Genomic DNA, 11,683 nt, shown 5'->3' with positions numbered 1-11,683 from the left:
CTTGGTCATTAGCATCCGCAGCCTTCTCTCTGGGGCTGTGGCTCGCTGGTTAGTCGGCCGCCCTGGGGGGCTGACGGCTTGTGCTGAACGCCCGACTCTGCGGCGTTAAGGTCCAGGCTGCCATCTTGGATGTTCTGGTAGATCTTCTTGGCCGCCTCCAAGAAGGCGTCCTCCACATTTTCGCCCCTGAACACGACAGAAATTGGCGTCAGAAAAAAAAAAAAAAAAAAAAGGGGGCCGCCCTGCAGGGGGGATGTTTTGCAAAGGTGAGTTTGCGTACACTTACGTTTTTGCACTGGCTTCCAGGAAGAGGAGACCTAAAGAGGAAAAGTGGCTTTTTTAATCTTTGTATCTATACCTGTTTAGTTCTTTATTTTATTCAACAATAATACCACAAAATGGGGCTAGATTTGTTTGTTGCCACTTTTTGAGCTGCTAAATGGGACACAGTATCTTTTCTTCGTCGCAACGTCCGAGCTCCAACTGAATTAAAAACAAGTCAAAACAGAACAACAAAAAAAAAAAAACCCTCATGATATATCCAAAACGCAGACTTTTATAACCTCGAGGCCACAAGTACTTTCTTCCGCTTCAAACGCTCCGATGTAGAATCACGGCTTTCCTCGACTTCTCGTCTTCCCCGACGCTCGTTCCGTCCCGACTCACCGTTCTCCTCGGCAAACTGTTTTGCTTCTTCGTACGTGACGTCCCTCTGGGCTTCCAGGTCCGCCTTGTTTCCTATGAGGATGATCACCTGTCGTGAGAGACGCGGACGGGAGGAATGAGAGGACGAATGGACGTCAAGTCAACCAAAGCTGCGATAAGCGGGACGTCGCCGATGATGTCGTGGTAAGTTCCCAGAGATAAGATCAAATGAATTGTTTCAACAATACCGTATTGGGATTGGTGAGGTTTCTGGCGTCGGTCAACCAGCTGCTGAGGTGATTGTACGTGCTTCTCCTGTGTGAAAACCACAGAGCGTAGTATAAATATATCGTATAAAGTATTTTCTTGAGGTGACCTGCGTGTGTTTTGAGCCTCATCAAATCTTTCCGAGACATTCCGCTTGTGTTATCGACAGGAACTAAAACATGATACTTGAGAAGTGCCGACTCATTTGTCCACCATTCTTCCATTAACTGCGTTCCAGGCAGCCATTTTAATAACCGCGTACGTCCATTTTGGGGACTTTACAGGAAGTTGGGGGGGGGGGGCGTACGGAGACATTCCTCACTCGCCGTGTTTATTTAGCAGGACACCGAGAACCATTATACAGGGAAACAAGGCACTACGGTGTTGGGTGTGAAAGCCGTACCTGGTGATGTCGTAGACCATCAGCGCTCCGGCCGCGCCGCGGTAGTACGAACGCGTCACGGCCCGGAAGCGCTCCTGTCCGGCCGTGTCCCAGATCTGCAGCTTGATTTTCTGGCCGCTCACCTCGATGATCCTCGTGCCGAACTCGACGCCGATGGTGTGGGGGCAGTCGGCCATGACTGCGTGGCGGAGAGAGAGAGATAGAGGAGGGATCGGTTTGTGTTCTGTGCTAACTAACAGAACGACATGCTAACAGCTTGAACGTGTACTGCACATGTCAATTCCGATTCATTGTTCGGCTCGTCAAAGCGGCCAGCGGCAGGTGCGTGACGTATCGAACCAAAAAGGTTCCAAAAAGCCTCAAATTGCCGTCTCATGGCTTTCAGTCAGAGCGCGGCGGCATCTGGCGTCTCAATAGCGCCCATTCAGCGCCGCGCCAACTGAATGGCGGCGGGAGGCGGCAGCTGACACCGAGAAGAGCCTCTCAGTGCTGAGCGCGTGCTTCCTGCGCCGGTTTTGAGGGATTTGTAAGAAAATAAAACGCTCAAACGCTGATGATGAAAAGGCGTCGGCGAGTACTTACATTTCTTTTCTGTGAACTGGTGAAGCAAACATGACTTGCCTACCCCCATATCGCCTGTACAGAGCAAAATAGAGACCGTATGTCTATCAGGGCTGAATCATTTCCGAAAAATAATCTAATTGTGAATATACAGGCCAGCAAACGCCCAGTTGGGCAAAGCGTAATATAATTGGAGACTATTTAGAGGCGCTTGGGAGTGGATACAAACAACACAAAACGCATTGGCTGCTTTGTTTTCAAGTTGAGAACAACAAGAGAGACCTTCCGCTTGTCATTGTGGACGTAGCGGCGACATACTCACCAATGATGATGTATTTAAAAATGTAGGAGTAGTTGTACGGTGCGGTGGCCATTGTGGCTCTGAAAGAGGGGAAAGTAGAAAGAATTACACAACTCAAGTGATTGGAAGAACACTCGATATAAAAAAAAAATCGATTGAGAACGTAACAAGACGCATTTTTGTTCAGCTTTGAGAGGCTCCAGTGTCTAAGATTAAGTTCAAGGGGAAAAAAACCCTTCACAGCACAATTGAAATTCCTGCTTCAAATCAGAAGCCAAAACCCCCCCACCACCCTCACCCGCCTTTCCTCAGTTGCCTGCCGTCACATGACCCTCATGTGGCATCTCGATCCCCTGTGTGAATGTATTCACTGCGCTGGCTCGGAGATGTAGCTTTCGCCAGGGGGGAGCAAAATGTGACGCGTTTGTAATACTCGACAGGGACGCAAACACCAATGTTGTTATTTATAAGAGACGAAGAGTGTGTTCTACCATGTGACCAAATGACCTGGCTCAGCATTTCTTTTTTTTTTTTTTTTTATGCCAGAGACACACACGTCAATGCCTTTCCTTTGTCTCAACAGCTACTTTCCATTGTGGCAAGAGGAAGAGGAGCGAGACTGACGGAACTCATGACATCCAGACATCCTGAAACTACTTTGTGACTCATTTGAAGTCAGCAGAATTCCACAGTTCACAGGTCTTCAACGATATTTCAACGGGTGCGGTCAACTACTTTGTGATGGGGCGTAAGAGTACAGCAAGAAGGCATACTTACAAAACAAAACACAAAAAACAACTGACAAATCATGACAAACTTGTACGAGGGTTCCAAAAAGCGCGGTACAGCAACTGATAGTGACAACACATTGAAGGCATTTTTCCCCCTTAGTTTTGATTAATTTAATCAATGCGATGGATGCTTTGGCACTGAATCGCTATGCTAATTTGCATTGCACAATGGAAATTAAAAGTCGTAGAAACAGCAGGTTTTCGCGATGTCACAAAAAGGAGACCAAGAGAAACCATTTCACAACTTTTGCCACCATCACTGTGGCTTATAACTTGTAGAACTCTAAACAATGGAGGTAATGTGATTGGACAAGTGTGCACAGCCTCGATTATTTGGGGCGTGTTCCAACCTACGTACAAATTGGTAACAGCCGTGGAACGGGAACTGCGTCGTAAACCGAGGACCCCTCTAGTGTCCCCTTTTTTGGAATCGTGACAAAAACCACATTCGGGTTAGAAAGCAATTAGTATACCACGCGAGACAGTTTTAAATTGATGGTACCTTTTAGAATTTAGAAGAGACAACCATCATCAAATCCGACGGAAGTTTACCCATCTTTGCGTCTACATTAGCCACTTTTACTTGGGCCTCGAACCGCCTTTACCTTTAGTTTTTGTTAACCAAACGGAATCGATTGCTTAGGACAGGTAATCCGTAGTCCAGTAACTCCGCGGACTAGTTTTAGTTGTTTTTCCTCCATTCAGGGCCCCCCAAAAATTCATGCTTGGTTTTGCAGTCTTGACAGCCAAGTTGGCGTTAGCACAATAGCTGCTATATGACATCACCGAGGTGCTATTGTGACAAAGGAGCGCCGACGATACAGCGTGTTTGCCGATGGCGAGTGTCGACCCGGGTGGAAAGTCTTTCAATGACATCGGCGAGATGTCTTTGGCGGATTTTTGGTTTTGAACACCCGACACCTGACTACACTTAGCTTTAGCATGCTAGGCTGCTAACGATAGCTCGCAGGGGTTGGATTATAGGATGAGGTAAACACCATGACAGTGCCAGGGTGTATACCTGGGTGGTAAAAGCGAGGGGATCAGGCTAATAAATAATGTTTCTCCCGAGTAGAGTGTTAGTTATGAGCCGTCGGGTTTGCACTAGATCCCCGTTGAGCTAGTTTCGTTAGCATCCCCGTTCCGGCCCGCAATAGCCACAATGTTTTACTAGCGTCCACAGGGCGTTCTCCGCCTTTGTACGGGGCAGACGTCAAACGACTCCCCCTTTGGTTCGTACTCACCAGGAATGAAGTTTGAAACCGGAAAGTGGAGTGATTAGGACGAGTTGTTTTGCGGGTTATCCTGGCTCAAGTAGGATCTACCTATCCAAGATGGCGGCTCGCGGCGGCACAGGGTTTCCTCCGCTGTGTACAATGGACTGGAGGGACAAAGAGCATCACTGGAAGAGGTGACGCTTCAGGCTGCGTATTACCTCACCTGGACAGGTAGTACACGTTTATCTATCTATCTATTTATCTATCTATCTACAAGTCTCATCCATCCATCCGTCCATTCATCCATCCGTCCGACCATTCAGCATCCGTCCATCCGACCGTCCGCCATCCGCCCCCCGTCCGTCACCTTCCGTCCATCCATCCGTCCATCATTGCAACATTAGGTACACATCAAGCATTTATTTGTGAAAATATGAATAATTTTATTAATACAACCATGGACCACTTTTTACATGCATGACTCTTACAATCTTGTACAACCACATGCAATGTGCTCTCCCAAAGTAAGCCGGGAGAACTGAAAAAAAAAAAACTGAAAAAATATATATTTATGTAGGTTTCTTTTGACAAAGAGTGACCTTGAAAGAAGAACACACATCAGACATTTTCTGATCTGAATCAAGACAAGACGTTTCAGCAATGACAATGAGTGCACATGATGTCCTCATAGGATAAGTGAGTGTCAGCCATAATAAAACTAGTTAGTGTGCTTCCATTGTGTCTTTAATGAAAGCTTGAGTGACTTCGATGGCAAAATTTTATTCTGTGAATGCTGAGAGAGGTTGTCATGGAGCTGCAATTCTGAGAAAAAGATGGGGCTGGAACGTTCCATCATAGCAAATCGAGTCATCTATGAACCTAAGATGACTTTTGGCAAGAGAAGCTGCGTAGATCCTGCGCTGGTCACCACCCAATTGCAGCACACACAGGCAGTTAATTATTTTCAACAAAATTATTTAATGCAGGGGCCATTTTGTCATACCGTCTGTTAAACACATTCGGTGATGGACAAGAAGCGTAACTGTAAACAAACACAGTGTAGCTCAGATTCTGGTTAGCGGATGCCACGGCTAGCGCTGAGCTTTTGTCAGAACATCAAATTTGCCAAATAATTTGAACGTAACTACAATTGCGTCGTGATAAAAAAAAAAGTAGCACGGCACAAATGCAACTTCCAGCGCTTTCATGCCCTTTTGATAAAGCTAAAGCAACAACAAATGTCTTTTAAAGCATAATAGTTCACACTTTTCAAATTGCATTCGTCTGCAACTTTCTATTTTCTAAAAAGAAGACAAACTATTGATGTTGCACTTCCTAAAAAGAATATACTGTCTATAATCTGTTATTTCATTTTAACTGTCATTAAATTTGTTCCTGAAAACACAAGATAAGCAGTTTTGTTCCCGTACCAAAAGACCACTTCAAGCCAAGGGTTTAACTGTCATTAAATTTGTTCCTGAAAACACAAGCAGTTTTGTTCCCGAACCAAAAGACCACTTCAAGCCAAGGTGCATACTGAACATCCGATCATTTTGCTCATTTAACACCATACCCTGAAAGAAAAAAAAATCATTCAAGCCCTGACATAAAATGCCAAGCGATCACTTGACAGTTTTTCCTCTTTTGTGTCACACAGTGAATTGGTATTTCCTATCGCCTACAACCACATCCTCAGCATCAGCAGCAGCAGGCCGGCCAGTGCGCATGCGTAGTTGAGTTGGCCGCGCGAGGGGGCGCTGTTGCACAGGTCCGAGTCGCAGCAGTGGATGCGCACGCCTGGCAGCTCCTGTTGTTGGCAGTGTCTGGACGTGGCACAGCCGCTGGTCAGGACGATGCCCAGTGCCGCTGCATGGATGGATGGAGAACATGACAAGTCAGTCGCCGAGTCGTCGACTGCCTCAGCACGAAAATAGCTGCAGCAGGCAGCAACTAGTGTAAGTCGGTAATTAGCGGGTCATTTACCTGTCAAAGAAATGGCATTATTTGAGGAAATACCTATTGTGACTGACTAAATTGGTTTATGTAATTGCATAAACTACTAGTCTGATAATAAGGCACTTTTGATACAAATACATTTTTGTTATGATTAAAAAAAAAAAAGCCAAAATGTTCATGGGAAATGGCAGTCAAATTCAGTTTTTGCAGACTGTAGCAAGGTTCTAATTAGCATTGGGAAAATTCCCAAATCCAACCTGACGTCCACTGGACACAAGGAGCTCAGCACCGAGGACTTCTTTCATAATCTTTATAATTGAGAGTCCAGTCCCAAGGTAAGCGTCACATGCCCCCAATGTCACAATGCATTTCCCCCTTTCTTTTATTTGCTTTCTGACCTCTCGGGAGGTTATGTTTTCCTCACCTCAGGTATGTTTGTGTCTGCAGCTTCCTGGCAGCTGTTTTTTTTTTCTTCTCGTTTTTAGAAACCTCAATTTATCCAAAGATATCACCCATGAAATTTTCCACAACATCTACTAACAACCCAGGCTAAGCTCTCCTCTGACATACAAAGACGTCAATTCAACAAACTTCCTTGACACAAATTTCTATTCAGATTTCTTTTCCCAAAACGCACAAAAATCAGATTCCACTCGGAAGAAAACGCTAAGAGGGGAATTTATGAACAACGAATCACGACTGCGCGACATTTTAAGCCTTGGCGGAGGTCAGGCTGATTACTGATTTTGACAAGAGTGTTTGTCAGTCGGTGTGATGTTGTCAGCCTTGGTCTTAGCTTGCACTCTCTCAAAGGAGGAGGAAAAAGGTGCCTCATCAGCCCTTTGGGCTTCCAGACGTCAAGCGAGGCAACATCTGGATGTGTGTGTGCGCACATCTCAGCATCTGACCATCACCGCCGCCCTGTTGAGGACATCCTCCGTTTGACTTCACATGGCACCACGAGGGGCCTCTCACGGACTCAGCAAGGCGACTAAAACAGCGGCGTTATGTAAGCGGCTAAGTGAATATTCACAACGGCGGCCCCCGAGAACATTTGCATTGAAGTACGATTAGAAATGATTAAGCCAATGTCCTCTGGCACGCCACAGTGCATTCATCACCATTTAATCATCTGCTGGCCTATACATATTCCCCAAATAAATATCTAACTTTGCCGTATTATCTGGGTCACAGAAAAAAAAGGAGTGCAAGTCTTGTGTTTGTTCTCATTTTTTTGTGTGTCCCAGCACGTGTCCATTCCTGTAAAACAATTACCAAATGTATGACTACAGAGAGCCAATGTTTCAATTACCCTTATCCAGTGTCCATTTATACAACTCTGACTTTTTTTTTTTTAATTTAGGATTAGGACAGTGCTTCTCAATTATTTTCTTTTTGCACGGCTCACCCCAGAGGAGAGAGAAAATATTCGCAACCCCTCCCCAACTCTCTGCAGCTATAAATAGTATCATTTGTTTTTAAAAATAAGGATACTTCTGCAAAACATTGCATTGTTAAAATTAAAACAAACAAGGAAAATCTGTAAAATAAACTTTTTTTAATACCCCCATCCATTTTAAATGAATTATTAGGTCATATTGAAAGAAAATGCCACTGGTTCACCTCATGTGATTTCTAGCTACCGTATTTTCCGCACTATAAGGCGCAACTAAAAGCACTCGATTTTCTCAAAAGCCGACAGTGCACTTTATAATCCGATGCGCCTTCTATATGGACGTGATTTCTTGGACGTAGTATTTTAAATGTTCTGCAAAGCGCTTTGGGACAGCTGTAGCGGTTGTGAAAGCGCTATATACAGTAAATAAAGCTCTATTGTATTCCTTTTAGCGTAGCTCCATCTAGTGGATGCATAATGCAACCTCAGCCACTATTGTAGCTTCTATTCTATGCGCCTTATAATGCGGCGCGCCCGATATATGAAAACAGTTTTAAAATAGAATTGAAGGCGCGCCTTATACTCCAAAGCGCCTTACAGTGCGGAAAATACGGTAAATCCACACCTCCTTCACAATCCTTCCATATTCATTATCACCACTGCTTTGGGGCTTGATATTTTCTCCATCTGTGGGCCAGATGTCAAGGGAGGCCAGTTTAGGCTGCAGGTGCAAATAAAGAAAGGAGAATGGAGGTCCTCGAGGGGTCAGATGAAAGTAAAAAAAAAAACGCCTGAGGTCTACTTTGAAATCATTCCTTAGTTTTTTTTTTTTTTTTCTGTGGGAGGTGTGATTTACTCACTGCTCTCTGTCTTGATGCAGAAGCGGTGCTTGAAGCCCTTGTGTGAGTGGGTGCAGGTGAGCACCTCTGGGTTGGAGCAGCCCACGTCCACGTACCGCTGATCCTGGATGATGTTGCAGCCATAGCACTGCAGACCCTCCACTACGCGGGCAACATAGAGAGAGAAAAGACAACGTGACAAGGTAATGATCATGCCTGCTCTTGTGCCCCTATGGAAGGGAGGCTAAACACAATCATCATAAATAATCATAATAGAATTGCAGGTTTTATTACTGCGGTAGAAAGCTTAACGATACAGCGGGGGGACATAATAAGGAAGCTTAACATAATACCTTTGTGGCCGATATTTTTCATTAGTAATATTATATTGGTGTGTCTATTCATGCGAGGTGATGAAATATACACCATAGTCTTTATATTATGTTGCAGTTATGCTAGTATGGCTGTAACTAACGATTTTTAACAATGGATCAATATGTCGAATATTTGGTAGATTAATCGGTGAATTGGATAAACAAAACAGTGAAATTTCCAGCCGTTATTTCAAATTGAATGTGCGCAAGCATAAATTCATGAGGTGTCTGCCACTGGATCGGTTCGTAACATGTCAGAACATTGGCAAAAATGTTCATTGTCTAATTTTGATTCAATACAAAGATAATCAATTCGCTTTCCGGGAGGACGAAATAAATCGGATAATATTCTTGAGATGCGGAAATCCTCCACGCATCTGAATACAGGGAGCCTGATTTTTATTTATTATTATTTTTTGTATTTTGTCATTGCACTCCACCACAGTAGGTGGCGTGGCAGTGGCGGCACTCTTATAATGCCATAATCAGTACATGGAGTTAAAACAGTGCCAATAAAGTCATTCAATGAATTTATATTCTTTTTTGGGTTTCTTTTAATGCTAATTAGCATACAATGTTATGCAGAGGTGTACTGCTAACAATTGTTATACACAAATGTCAAAAGTTCCGTCGGAGCATTGAGGTGCAAAATATTTTATTCTTTCGGTGTTCAATATGGCGCATTGATACAGTTGCAACATTAAGTTTATTTATTTATTTTTTTTGACAGTCAGTGTCTGACGTCCCTTTTAATGGGCACTTTCTGAAGGACATTAGTTTTGGCTTGCAAATTCTGCCTAGCAACAAGCGCCAAATGTTTAATCTAAACAGATGAGGTCCATTTATGAGTGCTAATTCCCCCCCCCCCCCACACAAAAAAAGGATTTTCTTTTCCTTTCAAGAAAGCCACTTGAACTGATGACATTATCGTGCTCGGCGCTCGAAGAGCAGTTAATCTAAAACGTCACTGGGATTCATCTTGAGGGCTGCTTTTCTACTTCCCGTCATCTTGAGTGACAAGCGTAAAAAAAAAAAAAAAAAAAGACGCATTGGTGAGCTTTTTCTCTCGAGCTTTTGGCCAAACAGCGATGGACTCAGCCTCAGTAGTGTGTCACCATTTCAAAGCTTAGCAACCTGCATACGTTGGAGGCGATGGCACAGAAAATGACTCAAGGGCGCAGGATGGAAGTGGTGGATTGGGGGGGGGGGGGCTGACGCTTCCTTTTCAAGTGATGATTCAAATGATTTGCCCAAACAGACGCAAGTGGGGCACATTGAGACCCTCTAGCAACGACTTCTTTCAGGAATTATCCGGGTTCTTTTCATGTTTTTGCCCAGTACTTTCAAGAAAAGATGCGGGCTGAATCCACCTGGGCGGTGGGGGTTAAGCCGGGATTGCCTGTGAATTCAGAGTGATCGCACACACCTGCGACTGACCTGCCAAATCCCGCACACACAAGATGGAAGATCAGCTTTGGAGCTGAAACCAATCCGCCCTCTTTATCTGCGGTGGCCCACGGAGGACACCAGCCTCTCACTTGCCTGGCCGCCGCTAAATAGCCAAACCCAAAGCCGGGATGGAGCTTTCAGGAGTGAACTAATCCCGCCGCAAATGCTCTTACAAAAATCACTTTTGGAAATCTGCTGGAATCGATGTAAAGCTTCGCCGGGACTGCAAGTGCGTGCCAACCTTTAAGGGGATGTGTCAGATTTCGCCCCATGGTGGTGATACGAGACCAGGGGTCAGGTCACCCCCAAGGAAATAGCTCACCAGTGATGGGGCATTGTGATTCCCTAAGAATGTTGTCAAAGTCATCATTTTCAAAAGTGTCACTCACATTCTCACCTGTGGACAATTTCTGGGTTAGGAATGTTGACTGTTCACCTAATTGTCGATGTATTTTTTTTTGGGCCCATTTCCAAATTCGCACCATCTCGGGGGGGCATTCTAAGTATTCCATTAGCGCGGCACTAAGGCCTGCCGCGTTTGTTTTGCCGGATGGAAATGACGGCAATTTACATCGGGCAAAAGAAGCTGATTTAACTCTTCGTTAGCATTCAATGCTGCATGCTGGCTGCACTCATGAAGCAGTGAGGAGCTGCCCAGTTATGAGCATTTGTCAACATAATGAGGACTTACTGGGGAGACATTCTACCCTCCCGCCTCACTCCCCCACCCCCTATTGGTAAACTCCAATTTATTCTCACTGCACGCCAGGTTGTCTCGAACCAAAAACGGATGAATTGTAAAGACATCTCACTCCATTGGTACCAAAGTGGGATTCGCTGGCAGCTACTTGTTTTACGGGCCCATTGCGATGCGATTATATATCTAATGGGAAAGGAAGCTTAAATACTGGATTGCTAATATTTTTGTCCGAAAACTTAAAAAGTGAAACAAAAAAAAGGGAATAAAAATAGCCAGTGGGGCAATGCAACCAATGCCCCTAATAAAATACATGCAAAGTGACTGTCTCAAATTGTTTTTTTTTTCTTTTTCGAGTCTCTTTCTTTTGTTTCTGAAAGAGGAGTAAATCCATAAGATTCTGTACTACAATGTACTGTACTGACTTTTATAATTAATAGAAACTGAATTGAAAGAAGTGTCTTATTTAAAAAAAAATATATATATACGAAGGAAACGTAATATAAAATTACAGTTGATCGGACCTTATTTAAAATTGATCAGTTGATTATTCATGTGACCTGTCAGCTCTTCAACTTTCTTGATTTAAAAAAAAAAGAAATGCATGTGACTAGCATTAGCCTCATGCTAGCATTTTTGACAAAGAAATTAAAAAAAAAAATTTTAACTATCAAAACAGCTTGTGGGGCACTGCCCCCAATGCTCTATACGTTAAGATACCGCACAATTTTGGATGTGAAATTAGTTGAAATTTAAATGCCTGAATACTCTTTTTTTTTTTTTCTTC

At 44.0% G+C, this 11,683-nt stretch overlaps 1 protein-coding gene and 2 long non-coding RNA genes across 6 annotated transcripts in view; 2 read left to right on the top strand and 1 right to left on the bottom strand.

Annotated features, from left to right (window-relative positions):
• LOC109514695 (uncharacterized) overlaps positions 1 to 2,865 on the top strand; it is a 4,445-nt gene extending 1,580 nt beyond the window's left edge. Inside the window, exons 2-3 of the long non-coding RNA XR_002168034.1 lie at positions 725 to 849; positions 2,761 to 2,865. This is a non-coding gene — a long non-coding RNA (uncharacterized LOC109514695). The remainder of the gene's footprint in view (positions 1 to 724; positions 850 to 2,760) is intronic.
• On the bottom strand, positions 7 to 4,339 carry rab14l (RAB14, member RAS oncogene family, like). Of its 2 annotated transcripts, none has more exons than XM_019867995.1 (8): positions 4,213 to 4,339; positions 2,199 to 2,257; positions 1,898 to 1,951; positions 1,316 to 1,493; positions 894 to 960; positions 667 to 754; positions 287 to 317; positions 7 to 186 (listed from the first exon to the last, which is right to left on the bottom strand). In XM_019867995.1, the coding sequence occupies exons 2-8, from the start codon at positions 2,248 to 2,250 to the stop codon at positions 9 to 11; spliced, it is 648 nt and encodes a 215-aa protein (XP_019723554.1). In that variant the 5' UTR covers positions 2,251 to 2,257; positions 4,213 to 4,339; the 3' UTR covers positions 7 to 8. The 2 variants fall into 2 exon arrangements, with proteins under 2 accessions (XP_019723554.1, XP_019723555.1); XM_019867996.1 differs by lacking the exon at positions 4,213 to 4,339 and adding an exon at positions 3,574 to 3,645.
• LOC109514694 (uncharacterized) lies at positions 4,313 to 11,493 on the top strand. Of its 3 annotated transcripts, XR_002168032.1 has the most exons (4): positions 4,313 to 4,416; positions 5,843 to 7,150; positions 8,418 to 8,579; positions 10,089 to 11,493. It is a non-coding gene; the product is annotated as an uncharacterized LOC109514694 (long non-coding RNA). The 3 variants fall into 3 exon arrangements; XR_002168033.1 differs by lacking the exons at positions 8,418 to 8,579; positions 10,089 to 11,493 and having other exon boundaries at positions 5,843 to 6,140; positions 6,955 to 7,341; XR_002168031.1 differs by lacking the exons at positions 8,418 to 8,579; positions 10,089 to 11,493 and having other exon boundaries at positions 5,843 to 7,341.
• The last annotated feature ends 190 nt before the right edge of the window (positions 11,494 to 11,683 follow it).

This window comes from Hippocampus comes, unplaced genomic scaffold, assembly GCF_001891065.2.
Source record: "Hippocampus comes isolate QL1 unplaced genomic scaffold, H_comes_QL1_v1.1 scaffold19, whole genome shotgun sequence".
NCBI classification, from domain to species: Eukaryota; Metazoa; Chordata; class Actinopteri; order Syngnathiformes; family Syngnathidae; genus Hippocampus; species Hippocampus comes.
The sequence above is the reverse complement of the archived record's forward strand: the minus strand, read 5'-3'. Positions and strand labels throughout refer to the sequence as shown.

What these genes read in the sequence shown, in the direction of transcription:
- rab14l (XM_019867995.1), bottom strand. Translation starts at nt 2,250, where the DNA reads ATGGCCACCGCACCGTACAACTACTCCTACATTTTTAAATACATCATC. An exon ending in CCAGTTCACAGAAAAGAAAT is followed by an intron (nt 1,494 to 1,897) that starts GTAAGTACTCGC and finishes TCCGCCACGCAG; the next exon opens with TCATGGCCGACTGCCCCCAC. An exon ending in ACAGTTTGCCGAGGAGAACG is followed by an intron (nt 318 to 666) that starts GTGAGTCGGGAC and finishes TTTCCTCTTTAG; the next exon opens with GTCTCCTCTTCCTGGAAGCC.